At 40.9% G+C, this 23,991-nt stretch overlaps 1 protein-coding gene across 12 annotated transcripts in view; it reads right to left on the reverse strand.

The window, feature by feature from the left end:
• Positions 1-23,991, reverse strand: part of HHAT (hedgehog acyltransferase) — a 388,363-nt gene that overhangs the window by 54,833 nt on the left and 309,539 nt on the right. For all 12 annotated transcript variants that reach the window (XR_010127770.1, XM_063672407.1, XM_063672403.1 and 9 more), the window contains one exon: positions 1,897-2,041. Coding sequence is in view for 11 of the 12 variants with exons in the window: in XM_063672407.1 (XP_063528477.1) it covers positions 1,897-2,041 (145 nt within the window). In the remaining variant the exon portion in view is untranslated. The remainder of the gene's footprint in view (positions 1-1,896; positions 2,042-23,991) is intronic.

Below are 23,991 nucleotides of genomic sequence, written 5' to 3' on the forward strand. Positions count from 1 at the left end.
GGAAAGTCAGCTATTCCATCCTGTGACCTCCAGTAACTCACTCATACATCCGGCAGAGCAATTCCCTGAATCTACTGCACATTTTTGTGTGTTTGGCACACACGTTCGTGTGAGCTTCCTTTTTCATCTCTGTGTTCTCAGTGCCTCGCAAGTAGCAAACACCCAATGCATTTGATTTAGAGAAGCGAAAATCAGAGCCTCCTCATTATGTGACAAGCAAACCAAGTCAGCACTTTCCCCCCCAAGTCACAATGTTCTTATCATTGTGCTAGGTTCTGTGAGAGGACCCAAGAAAAGTAAAGGTTGCTGTAACCCACCTTTATCTTTAGATCCTTAATACCCTATTATCTCTCATCTTTATTAAAGGACCGCTTTCGCTTAGAAAGTACGTGGTCTTTTCAGGAACTATCAGCTAAAACATCTCACAGAAAACAAGATCAAAGAGGGGTATTTTAGTGACAAGATTAAAGTAGAACAGGATTCTCTCCTGGCCCTTTGAGCCTGGCTCACCCAAGGCTGCCACAGTTTAGGCCCATGGTCTGCCATTCTGGAATACTGCAGCTGTGTTGCTGTTATTTCTGGTATGAAAAGAGCTGCAGCAAAAGCACTGCTGCCTCCTCAGGGACCCAGATGTGGAGATAATGGGCCAGCTGTGCAGAGTTATGTCATCACCACTTGGCAAAGCTTCCCAAAGCAAAAGCACAAGACTGTGTCACTGGGCAGGGAACAGAGCAGGGATCTTCTCTTTTAAGATGTAGCAAGTTGGCTATAGTAGTATGTACCGTGAGTAGTTCCAAATCTCCCAATTCTCTTATAGATACGATGTAACTCAGTCCCAGCCCACGGGAAATAGTGATGATAAATAAACAATGATCAATTATTAATAGAATATTTTGACAACTCCCACATAGTAGCAGTTTACCTGCTGCAAATATGGCGTTGCTTTGGATATTCAGATCATCTATTTAATGTACATTAAACATAAGGTTGGCCCCTAGTATTCACACAAAAATACCCACAACCAAGAGCTGTGGCAAACACAGATGCCATGCCTGCAGCTTCAGAAGAGCACAAGGAAGCTTCTAGGGCAGATTCCTAGTAGGACGTTCAGAGCAACAGACAAAACAAGGTTAGATTTTGCAGTATATTGCAGGCTAGGACCCACAGACAGTAGGTGTCTTTGTTGTCTGTTGATTATAAAAGAATATCTAAAACTGTATAATTTATAAAGAAATGGAATTTATTTCTTACAGTTATGGAAGCTGAGAAGTCCAAGCTCAAGGGGCTGCATCTGGTGAAGACTTTCTTGCTGGTGGGAACTCTCTGTGGAGTCCCCAGGTAGCACAGGGCATCACGTGATGAGGAGGCTGAGCATCCTATCTCAGGTCTGTCTTCCTCTTCTTGTAAAGTCACCAGTCCCACTTCCATAATAACCCATTAATCCATGAATGGGTTAATCCATTCATGAGGGCAAACCCCTCATGATCCAATCACCTCTTAAAGGCCTCATCTCTTAATAATGCCAATTGGGGATTAAGTTTCAACATGAGTTTTGAAGGGAATATTCAACCATAGCAGTAGGAAAGATTAAGAAATATCACATAATTGGAAACATAGTGTAATGGATGGGAATATACACTTTGGGAGAGTTGCAATAATACCTTTTGGTGTTAAACAAGTATCACATACAGGAGATATGGGGTACCTAAAAAATAGGGGACACTTAAAGTCATAGCCAAACTTAGGAAATTATTCCTGGCTGGTACTTTAGAGGTCACATACCATGAACATAACAATGAATGACTTCCCCCAAATCCCATCCATCCCATGTATGATCCCATCCACATACATGGAAAGCAAGAAACTGACTGAAAACAGCACTGTCAAGCAACTTACCTTGTATGAAGATCCTATTCCAGTAGGTTTTCCCAACCTCATTGCCCCCAAGAAATACCAGGTTGGACAGGATCAGCATCGAGGTGGAACAAGACGCAAGGGCAGCGTGGAATCGACGGCGAGCTTGTGGGGAGAAGTATTGGGCCTACGGGAAAAATGGCAAGAAGGCATCTCATGACAAGGGTGGAAAAAATGGGGCTAAGACACCATCCAGCTTTCTCTGTCACCAGCCCAGGATGCCTCCCCACAGAGCCCGAACCAGGTCATTACTTAAACAGCTCTCAAAACTTCAATTCCTGTCTGGGTGTGGTGGCTCATGCCTAGAACCTCACACTTTGGGAGGCCAAGGTGGGAGGATCACTTGGGCCCAGGAGTTCAAGACCAGCCTAGGCAACATAGTGATATACCATCTCTACAAAAACAATTTAAAAATTAGCTGGGCATGGTGGCAAGTGCCTGTAATCCCAGCTACTCAGGAGGCTAAGGTGGGAGGATTGCTTCAGCCCAGGAGTTCAAGGCTGCAGTGAGCCATGATCACACCAAAGGACTCCAGTCTGGGTGACAGAACAAGACTGTGTCTCGAAACAAAACAAAACCGTACTCTTGCACCATGTTCATTCTACCCTAAGGAAAGAAGTGACATACCCCAAGTTGTTTCTTTGAGGTGGAACAAAACGCGAGGGCTTCCCTCTGACATGTGGAATACAAGCACTGAAGCCAGTTAGGATTTAGCAGCCCTCCCACCTCCACTTGCTTTCTGCATGTAAACCTACAGGTGCAAGAACTTCAAACTGCTGTCCGTGATAACTAGTATATATAGCTCCATGGAATTAGGTCAAGATCAGTATGATCCTCTGGGCCAGTTACACTGACCCTGGGAAGCCAGCCAACCACCCCCTAAACCTGACATGCTATTAAGAGCAATCTCATAATAAGGGTGTAGGACAATCAGTGTGAGCCGAGCCTACTGCTGGAATCAGAGCTCAGGCCCACACTTCACCCGCGGCACACATCGGCACTGAGGATGAAGTGTATCGGCGTGCCTGAAATACTCAAGGCTGGAGGGATGTTTTACAGCATCACAATAAAGAATTCCACTTGTCCTTCCTAGCTCTTTATTGCACTTCTCCTTTTAAGATTTTCCCAGGGATTTCATAAAGCAAACAAAGCCTTTATCCTTCAGCACTGACTGTTCTGGGAGCCCCTCTGAGTGAGGTCGCCGTGCTGGAGTGTGTAAGCCCTATCAGCACATGCACGGGGACTACCCCGAGGGACCGTGTGTTCAGAATGAGAACCAGGTACAGCACAGCAGCAGGACATGCAGGGGCCCAGGGTATCTGATTAGCACCTCCGCCTAATCCACAGACACAGACAAAGAGGGAGCAAAGGGTCTGGAGATATTTCCCTAATATCCTCCAGAAACCCACACATCTCTAGGGTCACATGCACCCTAATTTCAGCTGCGTTCCAATTACAAACAGAACTCGGAATGACTCAATGACAGCAGCCGATGCAATTCATGACAGGCAAAAAGACTAAATTGGAGGGCGAGTCTTCAGCAAGAGGCTTACTTATTATGCGGCCCTGCTGTGAATCTCCTGTGACTGCTTTGGAATCATGGTCAGTGTCCTCTCCATCTAGAGAAATGAATTTCTGACTCCTCCTGTTCTCTCCTGCCAGCCCCAGGGTCTGTTCTTAACTCTCAGATCTGGCTGCTACCCTCTATCTCCCCATTCCCCCACCCACGGCTCTCTGCTCCAACATCACTGTGGAACGTGCTTTTACTGCTGCCAGACGCAAGTGTGGCCTGCTCACAGAGAAGCTGTGCCGTGGACAGTGAGATGTCTGCCTGATCTTGGTTGTTCTGGAATGCTCTCCAGTGATGTAGGGTGTCTCTACTTAGAGGCCACCAGGCAAGATTACCTCTAGTCTTGCCCCTGCTCTAGGAGGCCACAGGCATGTACAGGAGGACACTGTCAGACGAGACCTGGTACGAGATAATTACATGGTGTGAAAACTGTTAATAAGAGAGAAATGGGGAAGGAGCAGGCTTATTATTCAGCACTCTTCACCTCTGAGAATAATGGGACATTAATCTACCACTTTCTGCATTCTAAAGCAGAGGAAGATATTTTCTGGGTATTACTGACTCAATTAGCAGTAACTAGGGAGGCAGGGTGAGAGGAAGTTGGGAGACAGGGGAAGATCCAAAATGGATTAAGAAAATATGAATTATCTTAATTGACATAAATGCGTCCAAGTAATTCTCTTCAGATACTGCGGTTACTAACAAGACATTTGATTCCTAAGGAATCCAGTGAGTGTGACACTCCACCACTTCTGTTCTAATCCCATCAGTCTCCCCCAGCCTCACATCCTGAGAAGGGAACACAAAGGCCCTGTGTGATCTTTCCTTTGTTAACGTCAACTACCAAGAGTGCACATAGCTTGTTAAGCTAAATGGCTCTTCTTTTGTGGGAAGTGATTACAATTATTAAACAATCAACAGAGGTACTGAGAGAGGAAGACTCTCTTTGCATGGGGCTGCTAAGCAGGACTGTGGAGCTGATACTTGGGGCAGGGTAAGGACTGGACACAGCAGGAGGAGGAGCTGAGGGCCCAGGGAGGTAAGAACAGACAGCATGTCTTGGAGGCATAGGACTCCTCTGTCCAGCCCTGAGGCCCCAGCTCCTACAGTTCTTCCTTTGATTCTGTGATTACCCCCATATTCTAAGCTACATGGTTCCATAAATTCCTTTATCTACTTAGCAAAAAAAAAAGTCAAAATCATACCAACTGTGAAGGAGCTGCTGATCTCAGAGATAGGAAGGTGGGGTGGGGGGGGGCAGCTAAAATCTGAAATGAATGACTACAATTCAATTTTTATAAATGTTTTTTAAAAATTTAGAAATTAAAAAAAATTTAAATAAGCAAGAATGTTAAAGCACAGCCTGTTAGAATCAAACTAAAAGGATTTAAAGGAGAAATCAAGATGCCCATAGGCAATTCTTGATTATCCCCCAGGGTGAGTGGGTAGGAGACAAAATAGACGATGATCAAGGAATCCAAAAACCTAATTTTAACCAACAGCCTCATCCTCTGACAAAACTAGCCATGCCAATAAGCAGCAAAATGAACAGAGCATTGTTCCTTTTCACGGTGAAACAGTGGGGAAAAAGAATGATGGGCTACAGGAAAGGAAAAGGGGGTGGGATCTGTCCGATTCATCCACAAGAGGGTAATAACTAACAGCAAAGGGGACAGGAGTCTCAGCTGCAATCCATCTCTCCTCTTTGCATTCTCTGGACATTTTGGAAGGTGATGGTTTTGACATCAGGGATCTCTCTCTCCACCTTGGGAACCGCCTGGCTCAGCTACTGGTTTATAGGAGCTCTAGGGGTAAGTTCCCAGGAGGAAACAGGTCATATGGACAAAATTAGAGGGTATATTCCCTTTGACCAGCCAGCTACATCAATAAATCTAACTTTCGGAATCTCTAGGGCCACAGGGCCAAAGCCTCCACTTTAAAGGCTTTTTCTCTTACACTCTCCTTTCCATAGTCCTACAGCAATTACCCCTGTGGTCCTTCATCACCAGGATGCAAGCCTCATGAGTAGGAGGCATGCCTCATGTGTTAAGTCACCATCCTCATGGCTTAGGTACTTGAAAACTCCCTTGACAAGAGAACTCATGTTGAAGAATTATAAACGAAATGGGGGAATATCAGAAGACAGTGAAAAGCCATCAGGTATGACAAAGAGAGTTGCCAAGTTCATCAGCTAAGGCAATAATGGACAAATGGAATTTGAATTTCATTAATAGGAATTTATCAGGATAAAAGAGAGCTCTCGTCTGGTCCCGGTCTCTTCTCAGAGTGTAGATTAGCCTGTAGCAATCTGATTTCCTGGCAGCAAAAAACTGAGAGTGGCACTATCCCCCAGGAGATGTTTGAAAAGTTGCTGGGCATGTTTGGTTGTCTCAATGACTACAAGGCAATGTGGCAGGGGCCAGGGATAACAAGCGCACTGCAATGTGCAGGACGGAGCCGTCCTGCCCAAGAGGTCGGCAGAGCCCTGTTGAGAAAGGGCGAATTGTCCTCCCCCACATTTGTCACAGAGCAGAGTTCTTGCTTGGTCTACGGGGGCATTAGGAGTAATGCCAAAAATGCATCCCCTTTTCTCTGGGACCCAGAGAAACGCATCCCAGGGCAGGGAATGTTCCTTCACAGTATTCGACCACTAGGCCCCTCCTATCCTGCCCACCACGTGGCAGCACGTGGAGAGTGAGGAGGAGCCTCCTGTGCCCCCGGCCACAGACAGGCAAGGTGTGGCCACCAATTCCAAGCTTCCTCCCCTGACAGTCCTGAAATCCAGAAGAAGGAGGAAGAATGGCAGGTGAGGCACATTAGAATCACTTTGTTCTCAGGCAGGGGCGACCAGTTCTCCACTTGGTCTCTACGGTACATGACAGAGGGGTGGGTCGGGGCAGTTTCTCTCCCTGTGAATGTGAATATACCCACTCTTCAGGTGCAAGGGCAGGTGCTAGACTTTTGGCCTGGTTACAGCAAGCCCCTCAGAACACTGGCCTAGGGCAGACCTCCAATTCCTCTGAGTAGTTTGCCTGTGATCCAAGAGACCGAGATGGGATAGAGGAATGTCACGACAACACTCAGCTATGGCAACACTTGGCTTTAAACTTCCGTCTAAGACACTGACTTCCAAAGGGAAGGACTGCAACCCAAACCAACTAAACCTTAGGGCTAAACTAAACTTATGTCAAACTCGTTTGTACTTCCAGGTGTGAGGTGTCCGTGGCTTCCTGTGTATATTCAAATCTCCATGGCAACTCATCCCTCTTTTCCAGGCAGCATCCTTTCCCTGGAAATCACAGGATTGGTGGGGGCAAACAAGCTGGGGGTGGGGGGCTGCAGGAATGTGGGTCAAAAGCAAAACTAGAAACATACATGGGGAAGGGAGGCAGATGACGCAGTCGGGCCGGAGGCTGTGGGCTTGCCAGCCCCTCACTCATCCACAGAGGGGCTGCATATGGGGCTGAGATGGGAGGTGGGGACAGGCTGAGCATCTGGAGGAGCAGATGGCCGGAGGAATGGCTGCTGGAGACTGTGACAAAGGCTTGGCAAGTGGGACCTGATGCTGCTTATTTTTAAGTGGTGGAGAAGCTAAAAACAGAAACTGGGTGGGTTTGAGCAGCTGGACACAGTTCTTCCATGTAATCACTGAAGTTTTCCATTTTCTAATAAAAATGCTAACCAGAGGGTAAGAGAGGATGAAAAAGGCAATGGCAAGGGAGGGGTTGGTGGACACCAGAGAGAGCAAATGAGGGGTGAACACCCCACAGACTGTAAAGATGAGGCCAGAGACAACAAGAGACACAATTATAACTCTCAAGAAAGAGAAGAACGGCCACAGTGACACACTGAAAGTCAGGAGGACTCAGATTCCAAAGTCATTCCAAGGCCCATGTCCCATCTCTGTGCCAACCTGTAGGACATATTTCCCCTTCTCAAAATATTCGGTCATTTTCAGCTAGAAGTCTGTGTTTCACCAGTTTCCCCTCTTTCATGTTCCTACCAGCAGAGTAGGTTCCTCAAGGATAGGGCAGGACCGTTTCTCCACTACTCACCATCCAAGAACCACGCATATCCTATGTGTGCTCAATGATTAGCTATCACCCATCTCGCTCTTTGCCCTAAATAAGTTACAGAATCTCCTGAGTTCCTTAACGTTCTATCTCATCCTATATCCAAGCTGAATGAATACATGAAGAGCCTTTGAAAGCAATACCTCCTCCTTCCTTCAAGTGTACAGAGCTTCAAACAACATCAGGTCAATGCAGTTATATTTTCCGAACTCTGTGTGCATACTCCTGAGAGAGAATCAAATACCTGCAGCAATGAAGGCAAAGCCAGACTTGTTTAACTAGACAAGTTACCTTCCTCATAATTTAGATGTCCAGCTTAGTTTAAAAACTGCAGAGGCCAAAGTTTAGCATTTAAATCTATGCAGTACATGCAAGAATTTCAGAGTACTTTCAAATAACTAAGGAAACAACTGGCTCTGTCTAGTTAGAGAACTTAAGCCATGTTTGGGGTGCCTGGGGTTCTGCTAAAAGTTCCAGATTGAGCAATAGTACTGCCTCACCCTGAGTTCTTACTTTTCCACTGCCATGGCTCCACCTCCAGTCTGCATATCTCTGCTTCAAGTTTTCCAGAAGCCTCAATTTCAACTGACATGTCATACACTAGCCTTTCTCCCTCTACTTCATCAAGCACATTATGTGTCTCTACTCTGCAAATGCTTTGATATTTCTTCACTGCTTAGAGACTGAAATCCAAAATGGGAAGGCATTTTAAACTGGATCCCATTTTATTTCCTAATCTTAACTCTCACGACTTTTTATCAATGACATGGCTGTCTTCAGTGTTCCTCAAACATAACATGGGCTTCCATATTTCTGTGACTTAGCAAAAGCTGTTCTCTCTACTTTGAATGCATCTTCCTTATTCTTCAAGCCCCAGCTTAATGTCAGCTCAGGAGAGCAACAGCTTTGGACCAGCCCAACTTGGGTTTAGGTTCTATATTTCCACCTTCTGTCTGTGTTGCCTAGGACATGCTGAGGCTCTTCATTTACCTAATTCACAGTTGGCATTTGATAAATGTAGATCATCCCAATCCTAGCAAAGTCAGTCACCCATTTTCTGTGTTTCTATAACCCATGGGCTAGACAATATCAATCCATGTTTTAGATAAATACAGCTGGTGATGCAAAAAATTCACTGTGTGAGTAGCTTTACTTATACTGTAAAGTAGGTAAAAACTATTCATATTTTACAAATGCAAGAACTAGAAGAGCAGAGAGATTAAGTAACTTACCCAGATTATATACCAGTAAGTGCAGTGCAAGAATTCACATATGTTTCTCTAATTGAACATCTTCATGCTCCTACTACATTACACAACTTCATATCTGTGTGGCAGTGTGGATTCCCTTCTCTCAACTGCAACCTTCAAGATCTTTGCCTCTTGAGTGCCATACACAAAGTGGATTTTCAAGAAATGTTTGTTCAACAAATATGTCCTGCATGTATCCCACTAACAATGGTTGGCAGATACCAACTGTCGATTTCAAATGCCATATGTCTTCAAGAACATATGGCTTACAATGACACTGGAATTTTTAAAAGTAACTGGGATCCATAAGTGTAGTAGGAGATTTAGGAAATCTCCCCAGAAAATGACATCTAACAGAGCAAAATAAAAAATATAAAATATCTGCATAAAAGTTAATAGGCCCTGGGGGAAAAGAGGGGGTTGGAGAGATGTTGGCTGGTCAAAGGATTCAAAATTTCGATTAGATAGGAGGAATAAGTTGAAGTAATCTATTGTACAACACAGTGACTATATAGTTAATAACAATACATCGTATTCTTGAAAATCACTAAGAGAGTAGATTTTAAGTGTTGTCACCACAGAAAATAAGTGAGGTAGTGCATGTTAATTTGCTTAATTAAGCCATTCCACAGGTATACACATTTCAAAATATGTTTTACACAATACATCTTTGTGTGTCATTTAAAAATTTTTTAAGTGGGGGGCAGTTCCAAGATGGCTGAATAGGAACAGCTCCAGTCTACAGCTCCCAGCATGAGTATAGCAGAAGATGGGTGATTTCTGCATTTCCAACTGAGCTTTGAAGAGAGTAGTGGTTCTCCCAGCACGCAGCTTGAGATCTGAGAACCAACAGACTGCCTCCTCAAGTGGGTCCCTGACCACCGAGTAGCCTAACTGGGAGGCATCCCCCAGTAGGGGCAGACTGACACCTCACACGGCCAGGTACCCCTCTGAGATGAAACCTCCAGAGGAACGATCAGGCAGCAACATTTGCTGTTCAGCAATATTCACTGTTCTGCAGCCTCCGCTGCTGATACCTAGGCAAACAGAGTCTGGAGTGGACCTCCAGCAAATTCCAACAGACCTGCAAGCTGAGGGTCCTGACTGTTAAAAGGAAAACTAACAAACAGAAACGACATCCACACCAAAAACCCATCTGTACCACATCATCATCAAAGACCAAAGGTAGATAAAACCACAAAGATGGGGAAAAAAACAGAACAAAAAACCTGAAAATTCTAAAAATCAGAGCGCCTCTCCTCCTCCAAAGGAACGCAGCTCCTCACCAGCAATGGAACAAAGCTGGACGGAGAATGAATTTGACTAGTTGAGAGAAGAAGGCTTCAGACGATCAAACTTCTCCGAGCTAAAAGAGGAAGTTCGAACCCATCGCAAAGAAGTTAAAAACCTTGATAAAAGATTAGACGAACGGCTAACTAGAATAACCAATGCAGAGAAGTCCTTAAAGGACCTGATGGAGCTAAAAACCATGGCTCAACAAATTTACAAGAACTCAAACAAATTTACAAGAAAAAAACAACCCCATCAAAAAGTGGGCGAAGGATATGAGCAGACACTTCTCAAAAGAAGACATTTATGCAGCCAAAAGACACATGAAAAAATGCTCACCATCACTGGCCGTCAGAGAAATGCAAATCAAAACCACAATGAGATACCATCTCACACCAGTTAGAATGGCAATCATTACAAAGTCAGGAAACAACAGGTGCTGGAGAGGATGTGGAGAAATAGGAACACTTTTACACTGTTGGTGGGACTGTAAACTAGTCCAATCATTGTGGAAGACAGTGTGGTGATTCCTCAGGGATCTAGAACTAGAAATACCATTTGACCCAGCCATCCCATTACTAGGCATATACCCAAAGGAATATAAATCATGCTGCTATAAAGACACATGCACACGTATGTTTATTGCAGCACTACTTACAATAGCAAAGACTTGGAACCAACCCAAATGTCCAACAACGATAGACTGGATTAAGAAAATGTGGCACATATACACCATAGAATACTATGCAGCCATAAAAAATGATGAGTTCATGTCCTTTGTAGGGACATGGATGAAGTGGAAACCATCATTCTCAGCAAACTATCACAAGGACAAAAAACCAAACACCACATGTTCTCACTCATAGGTGGGAATTGAACAATGAGAACACTTGGACACAGGAAGGGGAACATCACACACCAGGGCCTGTTGTGGGGTGGGGGGAGGGGGGAGGGATAGCATTAGGAGATATAGCTAATGTAAATGATGAGTTAATGGGTGCAGCACACCAACATGGCACATGTATACATATGTAACAAAGCTGCACATTGTGTACATGTACCCTAGAACGTAAAGTAAATAAATATATATTAAAAATTTTTTTAAAGGAAAACAATAGACCGAGCATCCAAATGAGAAAGAAAGAAGTAAAATTATTTCTGTTCACAGATTACACGTACAAAACCCTAAAAATTCTACCAAAAATTTAAACAAATTCATCAAAGTTGCAGGATACAAAAACCAATGTGCAAAAAAACAGTTGTGTATCTCTATGTACTAGCAATGAGCAACCTGAAAAGGAAATTAAGAAAGCAATTCTATTTATAATGGCATCAAAAAGAATAAAATACTTAGGAATAAACTTAACTAGGGAGGCAAAAATTTTGTATAATGAAACTACAAAACAATGCTGAAAGAAGACATAAATACAAAGATAACCCACGTTCATAGATGGGAAGAATTTTTTTTTTTTTTTTTTTTGAGGCAGGGTGTCACTCTGTCTCCAGGCTGGAGTGCAGTGGCACAATCATGACTCACCGCAGCTTCAACTTCCTGGGCTCAAGCAATCCTCCCACCTCAGCCTCCTAAGAAGCTGGGACCACAGGTGTGGCTAATTGCAATTGGCTAATTGTTTGCTTTTTTGTAGAGTCAAAGTCTCACTATGCTGCCCAGGAAGGTCTCAAACTCCTGGGCTCAAGTGATCCTCCCACCTTAGCCTCACAAAGTGCTGGAATTATAGGCATGAGCCACTGCACCCACTTGGGAAGAATATTGTTAAAATAACAATACTACCCAAAGTGATCCACAGATCCAATATAATCTCTATCAAAATCCCAATGACATTCTTTGGAAAAATAGAAAACCCCATCCTAAAATTCACCTGAGATCTCAAATGGCCCCAACTGGCCAAAACAACCTTGAAAAAGCAGAACAAAGTTGCAGGACACAAACTTCCTGATTTTAACACTTAGAGCTACAATAATCAAAACTGTGTGGTACTGACATAAAGATAAACATATAGACCAATGGAATACAATAGAGAGACCAGAAATAAACCCTTATATACGGTTAAATAGTTTTCAACAAGGCCAAATGATTCTCAACAAGGGCAGAAAGAGCATTTAATGAGGAAAGAACAGTCTTTCCAACAAATGGTTCTGGAAAAACTGGATATACACATGCAAAAGAACGAAACTGGATCCTTATACCATATACAAAAATTAACTCAAAAGGGTTCAAATATCTAAAAAGAAGAACTAAAACTATAAAACTCTTAAAAGAAAACAGGAGGAGACCTTCGTGACATTGGATTTAGCAATGATTTCTTGGCTATGACACAAAAAGAAGTCAACAAAAGTAAAAAGAGATAAACTTGACCTTACCAAATTAACTTTTATGCATCAAATGATACTATTAACAGAGTAAAAAGACAACCCAGGAAGGGGAGAAAAGATCTGCAATCACATACTGATAAGAGATTAATATCCAGAATATATCAAGAACTCCTACAACAACCAAAAAAATCCAATTTTAAAAATGGACAAAGAATTTGAATAGACATTTATCCAAAGAAGATATACAAATGGCCAGTAAGCACAAAAAATCATAAAGAAAATGCAAATCAAAACCAGGAGATATCACTTCACACCTTCTAAGGTGGCTATATCAAAAACAAAATAACAAGTGTTGATGAGGACATGAAGAAATCTTAAGCCCTGTGTATTGCTGGTGAGAATGTAAAATGGTACAGCCACTGTGGAAAACAGTATATAGGTTTCTCAAAAAATTAAACACAAAATTGCTATATGATCCAGCAATTTCATTTCTAGGTATACACAAAAAATAATTGAAAGGGACTCAAACATATATTTGTACACCAGTGTACACAGCAGTATTATTCACAATAGGCAAAAGGTAGAAGCAACCCAAATGTCTATCAATGGATGAGTGAGTAAACAGAATAACATATACATAAAATAGCATTTTAGCCTTAAAAAGGAAAGAAGTTTTGACACATGCCACAACATGAATGAACTTTGAAGACATTATGCTAAGTGAAATAAGCCAGACACAAAGGGACAAACATTGTATGATTGCACTTACATAAGATACCTAAAACAGTCAAATATATAGAGACAGAAAGTAGAATAGTGGCTACTAGGGACTGAGAGAGGAGAGGATGAGAGGTTTCAGAATAGGATGATGAAAAAGTTCTGGAGATTGAGGGTGGTGATGGTTGTAAAACAATATGAATGTTTTTAATACCCCTTAATTGTATACCCAAATGTGGTTAAAATGGCAAATTATATGTTAAGTACACTTTATCACAATGAAAACATTAACAGGCCTTTGCCAATAGATATATGGAAGAGTGAATACATGCAGTTTTCAAACGCAGGTGGGCCATAATCAAACTCAACATGTATTAAACCAGGAAAGGAGCCTAAATACATTCTAAGAAGCTATCATGAAGGCCAGCATCATCCTGATGCCAAAACATGGCAGAGATACAACAAAAAAAGAACACTTCAGGTCAATATCCTTGATGAACATTGACGCAAAAATCCTCAATAAAATACCAGCAAACCAAATCCAGCAGCATGTCAAAAAGCTTATGCACCACAGTCAAGTTGGCTTCATCCCTGGGATGCAAAGTTGGTTCCACATACGCAAATCAATAAAGGTGATTCATCACATAAACAGAACTAAAGACAAAAAAACACATGATTATCACAATAGATGCAGAAAAGGCCTTCGAGAAAATTCAACATTCCTCCTTGTTAAAAACTCTCAATAAACTAGGTATTGAGACAAACCCATAGCCAACATCATACTATATAGGCAAAAGCAGAAACTGTTCCTCTTGAAAACCAGCACTAGACAAGGATGCTCTCTCTCACCATTCCTATTCAACATAGTATTGGTAGCTCTGGCCAGGGCAATCAGGCAAGAGAAATAAATAAAGGGCATTCAAATAGGAAGAGAGGAAGTCAAATTATCTTTGGAGATGACATGATCCTATCTTTAGAAAATCCCATCATCTCAGCCCAAAAGCTACTTAAGCTGATAAGCAACTTCAGCAAAGTCTCAGGATATAAAAATAATGTGCAAAAATCCCTAGCATTCCTATACACCAACAACAGGCAAGCAGAAGGCTAAATCATGAATTAACTCCCACTAACGATTGCTACAAAAAGAAAAAAATACCTAGGAATACAGCTAACAAGGGAAGTGAAGGACCTCTTCAAGGAGAACTACAAACTACTGCTCAAATAAATCAGTGAGGACACAAGTGGAAGAACATTGCATGCTCATGGATAGGAATAATCAATATCGTGAAAATGGCCATACTGCCCAAAATAATTCATAGATTCAGTGTTATTCCCATTAAACTATCATTGACATCATTCACAGAATTAGAAAAAACTATTTTAAAATTCATATGGAACCAAAAAAGAGCCCAAATAGCCAAGGCAAGTCCTAAGCAAAAAGAACAAGTCTGGAGGCATCAGGCTACCTGACTTCAAACTATAGTACAAGGCTACAATAACCAAAACTATGTGTCTGGTACAAGAACAGACACACAGACTGATAGAACAGAATAGAGAACCCAGAAATGAGACCACATACCTATAACCATCTGATCTCCAACAAACCTGACAAAAACAAGCAACGGGGAAACAATTCCCTATTTAAAAAATGGTGCTGGAAGAACTGGCTAGCCATATGCAGAAAATTGAAACTGGACCTCTTCCTTATACCATATAAAAAATTAATTCAAGATGGATTAAAGACTTAAATATAAAATCCAAAACTATAAAAACCCTAGAAGAAAATGTAGGCAATACTATTCAGGACATAGGCACAGGCAAAGATTTCATGACAAAATCCCCAAAAGCAATTGCAACGAAAGCAAAAATTGACAAATGGTATCTAATTAAACTAAAGAGCTTCTGCACAGCAAAATAAACTATCAGAGTGAACAGACAACTTACAGAATGGGAGTAAATATTTGCCATCTATCCATATGACAAAGGTATACTATCCAGCATCTATAAGGAACTTAAATCTACAAGAGAAAAACAAGCAACCCCATTAAAAAGTAGGGAAAGGACATGAAAGACACTTCTCAAAAGAAGACACACACATGGCCAACATATTTTTAAAAAGCTCAACATCACTGATCATTAGAGAAATGCAAATCAAAACCACAATGAGATAGCATCTCATGCCAGTCAGAATGGCAATTATAAAAAAGTCAAAAGAACAGATACTGGCAAGGTGGCAGAGAAAAAAAAACAACAAAACAAAACACTTTTTCATTGTTGGTGAGAGTGTAAGTTAGTTCAACCATTGTGGAAGACACTGTGGCAATTCCTCAAAGACCCAGAAGCAGAAATACCATTTGGCCCAGGAATTCCATTACTGGGTATATACCCAAAGGAATATAAATCATTCTATTATAAAGATACTTGCACACATATGTTCATTGCAGCACTATTCACAATAGCAAAGACATGAGTCAATCTAAACGCCCATCAATGATAGATTGGACAAAGAAAAATGTGGTATATATACACCATGAAATACTATGTAGCCAAAAAAGAAGTAAGATCACGTCCTTTGAAGGGACATGGATGGAGTTGAAAGCCATTATCCTCAGCAAACTAATGCAGGAACAGAAAACCAAACACCACATGTTCTCACTTATAAGTGGGAGCTGAATGATGAGAACACATGGACCCATGGTGGGGAACAACACACAATGGGGCCTGTTGAGGGGCTAGGGGGAGGGAAAGCATCAGGAATAACAGCTAATGGATGCTGGGCTTAATACCTAGGTGATGAGATGATCTGTGCAGCATACCACCATGGCACACATCTACCTATATAATAAACCTGTACATCCTGCACATGTACCCCTAAACTTAAAAGTTGAAAAAAGAAAAAAAGTTACCATAAAAGCTATGCTCACTGATAACACTGCAATAAAATAATGAATATCAACAATTTGCAAGAATTAACACATTACATTTTTTAAAATTTCACTCACTCAAACCAAAAGTTTTTATTTAAGGAAAAATAAAATGAGTAAACTTTAGCAATTTTTATCAATTAAGAAAATTAGGCAAAATAAATAAGATATATAGAAAATTGTTAAATCTTTGGAGATTATATAACAATATATTTGCAGACATAGCTTAAAAAGGTAAATTATCTAGAAAATATAAATTACCTAAATTTTGAATAAAAGGAGCAGAAAGTTTGAAAAAGCACAACCATAGTGATATTGTTAGGCTTTGTGTCCCCACACAAATCTCATCTTGAATTGTAATCCCCATAATCCCCACATGTCAAAGAAGAGACCAGGTGGAGGTCATTGAGTCATGGGGGTAGTTTCCCCCATGCTGTTCTCATGATAGTGGGTTTTCATGAGCTCTGATGGTTTTATAAGGGGCTCTTTCCCCTTCGCTTGGCACTTCCTCTTTTAGCCTTGTGAAGAAGGTGCCTTGCATCCCCTTCGCCTTCCGCCATGATTGTAAGTTTCCTGAGGCCTCCCCAGCCATGTTGAACTGTGAGTCAATTCAGTCTCTTTCCTTTATAAGTTACCCAGTCATGGGAAGATCTTTACAGCAGTATGGAAATGGACTAACACACACAGAAAAACTGAATTAGTGGTTAAAGCCCTATGTTCAAAGAAAATTCACCTACATGACTTTTATTTAATTATTTTTAGAGATGGTGCCTTACTCTGTCACCCAGACTAGAGTGCAGTGGCATGATCATAGCTCACTGGAGCCTTGAACTCCTGGGTTTACGTGATCCTCCTGCTGCCTCAGCCCCCTGAGTAGCTGGGAGTACAGGTACGTGCCACCATACCTGGCTAATTTTTTTTATTTTTGTGGAGATGGGGGTCTCACTATGTTGCCTGGGCTTGTCTCAAACTCATAGCCTCAAACAGTCCTTCTGCATTGGACTCCCAAAGTGCTAGCATTACAGGTGTTAGCCACCATGCCTGGCCTACACAGGTGATTTTAATGAGCAAGGTCTACAAGATGGTCAAGGAAGAGATAAATCCCATTTCACAAAAACTGTTTCGAGAGTAGAAAACCATGGGAAACTTCCACTCATTTCATGACATTAGCACAGGCCTGATATCAAAGTCATAAAAAGCTTCCACTTTAATAGTGGAAGAAAGGCTAGCTTCCGGTTTTCTTATCTTATGTTAGATTTTTTTTTGAGATGGAGTCTTGCTCTGTTGCCCAGGCTGGAGTACAGTGGCACAATCTCGGCTCACTGCAAGCTCTGCCTCCCGGGTTCATGTCATTCTCCTGCCTCAGCCTCCCAAAGTGCTGGGATTACAGGCATGAGCCACCGTGCCCGGCCTCTTATGTTAGCTTTTTATGACTAACCAAATTTCTTTCCAAATTTAATGGTGTGTTAATTATTGCAAATTTCCACCAAATTTCTTTCCAAATTTAATGGTGTGCTAATTATCGGCAATTGTTATTGTTGTTCATTTTTATTACCTTAAAAATACAAATTAAATAGCAGTAAGTCAAATACAGAGTAATTTAAAAACACTCTCCATGGAGTAAGATTTATCTCAGGAATGGAAGGGTGATTCAATAGTAGAAACATATAGATAATCTATGTAATTCATGGAGAATAATCTTATGATCACTCAATAAATGATGATAAAGCATTGGGTAAAATTGTACATTCATTCACAATGAAAACCCCTAGAGGGCTAGAAAAAGAGAAAGCATCTGTAAGTTGAAAAAGAGGACATACCAAAATCCCAGAGCAAGCATTCCCATAAACTTCAAGATAAAGACATTTTATCCTCTATTATCCAAAGCTGTACAAAATATCCTAGTCAGTACAATGAGATAATTAGATGCACTAAGAGTTATAATTGTTTGCAAAGACAAAACTGTCATTATTTGTGGGTGATGTGACCATCGATATAGAAAATTCAAAAGAAACAACTGGCAAATTACCAGAGCTAACAAAAGATTTTGACAATGTAAACGCAAAAGGTTAACTCAATACAAAAATCAGTACTTTTCCTATACCACAGCAATGATACAAAAAAGAGTATGCAAATCTTCTATGAAGAAATGATGAAACTTTATGTAAGACCATAAGGGAAGATTTGAATAAATAAAGTTTGCTATGGTTTGAATGATGGTGTCCCCTCCAAAATTCATGTTGAAACTTAATCCTCATTGTGGTGGTATTAAGAGATGGGGCCTTTAGGGGAGTGATTAATTCATGAGAGCTCCACCCCATAAATGGATTTGGGCTCTTTTAAAAGGGCTTGTCGGAGTGGATTCACTCTCTCTACCCCTTCATCCTTCTTCCATGTGAGGACACAACATTTGTCCCCTCTGGAGGATACAGCAACAAGATGCCATCTTGGAGGGAGAGACTGGGCCCTCACCAGACACTTAAATGGCCAGTGTCTTGATCTTTGACTCCCAGCCTCCAGGACTGTAGGAAATAAACTTCTGTTCTTCATAAATTACCGTCTCAGGTATTTCATTACAGCAGCACAAATGGACTAAGACAATGTTAACTCTACTCAAATCATACTACAATTCAATGCACATATAACAAATTCCAATAAAAATACCAAACAGAGTTTTGGGGAGCTTCACCAGTTCTAAGATTCAGACGGAAGAGTCAACAGGCAAAACCAGCTAATGCAATTCTGAAAAAATGCCAAAAAAGGTAGGAGCTTTCCCTAGCAGAAATCAGGACACAATATAAAACGCTAGTATTTAAAACTGAAATAATCAACTAGATCAATGCAATAGAATAGATAGCCAAAAAATGAATCCAAGTCTATTTTGATACTTACTATATATTAAAGGTGATCTTTTAAATAACTGAGGAAAGCATAGAGTATTCAATAATACAATTTTAAAATGTAAAAATGATTCATAACTGCAGGCCATACAAAAACAATCAGCTGACCAAATCTGGCACATGGGCCTTAGTTTGCCAACTCCTCTATCCTATTTTGTTCTTGGTAACTGCCCTAAAGAACCACGTACACACATGTACAAGGAAGCTCGAAATGGAGTCTTCACTGCGGATGCATTATTTGCAAGAGAAAAAAATAGAAGCAACCTGAATTTTCAACAGGAGAATGGCTAAATTATATATCCATACCATCCATATCACTCCTGATTACACAGATCTGCATACACTATCATAGAATCATCTTCACAACATATCAGTGAGGAAGAAAAGTGCAAATTTTAGAATATTTCTTAAACCACACAAACACAAAGCAGCAAAGCTATGGGAGACTATATTCGAACTGATAATAATGGTTACCTCTTGGGGAGGAAAATGAGCAGGGTGTGGTTGTTGGGGGGTGGGTATCCCAGAGGACTTTCAGCCTCATCTCTCTCTATATATTTTTTTTTAAAGCATATGGTCGTGAATGACTTCATTAAGTTAAAAAGAAGGAACAGGGGGAAAAAAAAAAAAAGAAAACCTAGGAATCATTCCACTAAATGACCTTAGACCCTGGCCATCTCCCTTGAGCATAAAGAGTCAAGGCACATGGGTGAGAAGATGAAAGTCTGTCGACCATCACACCCAAGTGATAGCTGCTCATGGTACTGGGGGCCTCCCTCTCCAGGCTACACTTAGGTCCCTTGGGACTACTGAATAAGCCTAGGATGTAACAGCTGTGGCCTCAGCTATATTCTGTTAAACCACAAAAACAACAGCTTAAAGCAAGGCCGCCTTTTTAAGTAACCTTAATATTTTAAAATCTAAGAATGATTCACCAAGTGATAGGACACAAAACTCCTCTAGCGATATCAAATTAAACAACATAAACATCTCTGATGCCTTCACAAGCCTCATTAAAACGCAAGTAAACATTTGAAAAGGGTATACATCCAACAGATAAGAAATGAAGAGCTGGGTGAGCAAAGTCAATCCATTTTAATAAGATAGAGCAGATTAAAGAATTAGCAGATTTGAGATACCCAAATACTAGATGCTAAAGAGATGAAAGCCATTTATACACCAAACACCCATAAGGCCCAGGCATAGAGGCACCAGGTTACAGATGGCAAGAGTAACCCATGAAGAAGAAAAAAACAGGAAGATTAGTTAAAAATCTGGGTAATAAACATATAGAGCCTGAGGTTTCCCTCTTCCTCCTTTATCCCCAGGATAAAAGTTCTTTCACAGATAAATTGCATCAAAGAGAATTTAAAGGTAGGAACAACGAGCACAGTAAAATTTTAGATATATACTGAAGATGTTCGCAGTAATGCTTCCAGAGCAAAAAACAGAATACATACAATAATGAAAATGGCATTTCTCAACAGAAAAGCTAAAAGCTGGAAGACAGATAATATCTTCAAAATTCTTAGGACAAATTACTTTTCAACCTGAGATCCAGTGCCTAATTAATCAAGTGTGAGGGTAAAAATAAGACATTTTTGAAAATACAAGGTCTCAAAAAACTATCTCCTATGGCCTTTTTCTTAAAAAGCTACTAAAGGATGTGCTCCACCAAATCAAGGGAGAAAAAGAAAAAACAAGACCCAGCACAAAGAAACAGGGATTTGTTAAAGGAGAGAGGAGAAGGGAAGCATCAGTGCAACAGCTAAACAGAGCATCTAAAGAGCAGTGAGTCAGGTAGGAAAAGAGGATGGAAGGGCTTCAAGAGAGATTCTCCAGGAAAGGAAGAGAATAGACAGATGAGCAGATACCTCTGACCATGTGGAAAATTCTATCTGAGGGATTTTCTAGTTCTATTGGAGAATCTGGGAAGAAGGAGGGACAGTAAACTAACGAAAGAAAAAAATGGCAAGGCAATTCTTCACTTAAGTGGAGGAAATAGTTGTGTAAGAAAGGAAATGTACTTATATTAAACAGTTTGGCAGTGAGCCACACTTACCATGGTGTGCTGAGTGCTGAATTAACAAAAAAAATGGAGTTATTATATTAGGAGGAAAAATAGGGAGTAGGTCTAAGATGCTAACATTTCATGAAGAAAGCAGTTAATAGTTACAATTCATAAATGAAGAAATAGGCTGGGTGCGGTGGCTCATGCCTGTAATACCAGCACTTTGGGAGGCCAAGGCAGGCGGACCTGACCTGAGGTCAGGAGTTCGAGACCAGCCTGGCCAACATAGTGAAATTCCATCTCTACTAAAAATAAAAAAATTAGCCAGGTGTGGTGGCACATACCTGTAATCCCAGCTACTCAGGAGGCTGAGGCAGGAGAATCGCTTGAACCCGGGAGGTGGAGGCTGCAGTGAGCCAAGATCAAGCCACCGCCCTCCAGCCTGGGCAACAAGAGCAAAACTCTGCCTCAAAAAAGGAAAAAAAAAAAAAAAAAAGAAACATAAATGAAGAAATTAATAAAATTAATGTACACTTTGGAAAGAAGTAAAAATCACAAACAACTAAGAGAAATGAACATTGCTGTTGCTGGGGAAAGGGACCCAAGAATGGGATGAATGGAGGCTGCTTGTTTGCTTATTTATTTACTTATTGCATTCATACTTGATGTGTGAGCCATGGACATATCTTACTTAAACTTCCAGGTTTCAATTTTTCTCCTGGTAAAATGGGAATAATGACAATACACGTCTATAAGGCTACTGTTAACATCACATGAGATGATGTGGTAAAATTCCTTCTGTGAACATTTCCTTTTTAGTTGGACCAATTTTTCAGAGTAGTTATTTAATAAACAGGTTGAGAGGAGACACAATCGAAACCCATGTTGTCCAAGTACTGAGGGCTGGAATATTAATCAATCCAATGCCCAGTATGCATAAGCAGCAAAGAGACATGAAGTGAATGGGGTGATCTAAGTAGGAGGGGTTTATCAAAAGAAGATTCCTCTAGTCTGAAATCCAGGAAGCTTAGATCATGTATAACTGGGTTTGACTCCCTCCCTCATTTAACTAACTGTGTTCTTAGATAAAGTATTTACCTTCCCCAGTCTCCAGTTTCCCTATCTGTAACATCTGTAACACTGGAGGTAGTAACACCTACCCTGGAGGTTTGCTACAGTGGTTACGTCAAATAACAAATGTGAAAGATTCTTATACAGTATCTGGTACCATTTCCTCTTTGGCAAAGGGTGACAACTACAACAGCCCTAGTTTGTTCTGGAGAATGACAACTCTAACTTTCAATTTCTTTGTTGTTGTTGTTGTTGTTGTTGTTGTTGTTGAGTCTTGCCCAGGCTGGAGCACAGTAGCTATTTGCCAAGTACAATCATAGCGTGCTATATAGCACAGAACTCCTGGCCTCAAGCAATCTTCCGCCTCAGTCTCCTGAGGCACATGCTATCACAACAGGCTGATTTTTATTTGTTTTTGTAGCAAGGAGGTCTCACTGTGTTTCCCAGGCTGGTGTCGAACTCCTGGCCTCAAAGGATTCTCCCACCTTGGCCCTCAAAGTGTTGGGATTATAAGTATGAGCCACTACATCTAACATTCAATTTTTAACATAAATCAAGCATCCAGGATCAGCTAATCAAAGCCTCCCTAGGGTGAATCGGTCCTGCTCACCTCTCTCTCAATAATTTTTAGTTAGACAACAGTATGCATTTACTGTAGCAAAAGTTGAAAATATAAATAAGCAAAAATAAGAAACTATGTATCACAAATAATACCACCAGTAAGAGTTAACCACCACAATTATTTTAGTGTATAACCTTTCACATACTTTTCTGTTTATGTGTATTTTTAAATAAAAATAAGGTTTTATTAAATCTATCATTCTTTGGTGATCATTTTAAACTAATATGTCAAGAACATATTCCCTCTCAATAGAACTATTTTAGGCTGGGTGCAGTGACTCAGGCCTGTAATCCCAGCACTTTGGGAGGCCGAGGTGGGCAGATCACAAGGTCAAGAGATCGAGACCATCCTGGCTAACATGGTGAAACCCTGTCTCTACTAAAAATACAAAAAAAAAAAAAAATAGCCAGGCATGGTGGCATGCACCTGTAGTCCCAGCTACTCGGGAGGCTGAGGCAGAAGCATCACTTGAACCTGGGAGGTGGAGGTTGCAGTGAGCCTAGACTGCACCACTGCACTCCAGGCTAGTGAGACTCTGTCTCAAAACAAAACAAAACAAAACAAAAAAACTATGTTAACATCACTGTTAATAGCTGCAGTCAGTTTGATGGATGAATTTCACCTTTTATATTATACCCTGACTTCCCACCCTTCCATGGACAGTCAGTGTCTGTTCCAGCAATTACTCCAGCCTATTAGGTAAACTACAAGTTTGACACCAGAAGAAAAAGCAAGATCCGACTTAAATTGTGTTTCAATACCTGTCAGTAATCACAAGTATATTGATACCAACCCAGCTTCTCTCTAACAAGGCCAGCAGCTGCTCGAAAGGCTTTTTAAAGCAGTTTATTTCTAGGTCTTGGAAGGAATGTGAGATACTTTAGAAGAAATTTATTTTGGAAGTCCTGCACATCTCTGCCTTAGATCTTTAAAAATGAGTACATATGCATGCACACACACACACGTTGCACACATATAGTCACAGCATATGTACATATATAACTATGCATTGTAAAAATATATTGCAGTGAGTATGTGCATATTATTTTAGGAAGAAACAAGGGGGCTATTTTTCCTTCTATCAATAACAGGAACACTGGAAATTCAAGCTTTGTCACCTCCAGTGGGTAATTTGGATTTAGGGGAGAAAAAGATACCCAGAATTGGAAAGACACAGCCAAAGCTTCAACATATACATACTAAGATTATTTATTTTTCCCAAGTTCATCTATGGAAAGCTGCTAGGCACTAGACTGCGATTAGAGCAACCACCATTCATCTGTGCTGCAGAAACAGAGACCAGAGACTCACAGAT

Source organism: Pongo pygmaeus, chromosome 1 (assembly GCF_028885625.2).
Source record: "Pongo pygmaeus isolate AG05252 chromosome 1, NHGRI_mPonPyg2-v2.0_pri, whole genome shotgun sequence".
Taxonomy (NCBI): domain Eukaryota; kingdom Metazoa; phylum Chordata; class Mammalia; order Primates; family Hominidae; genus Pongo; species Pongo pygmaeus.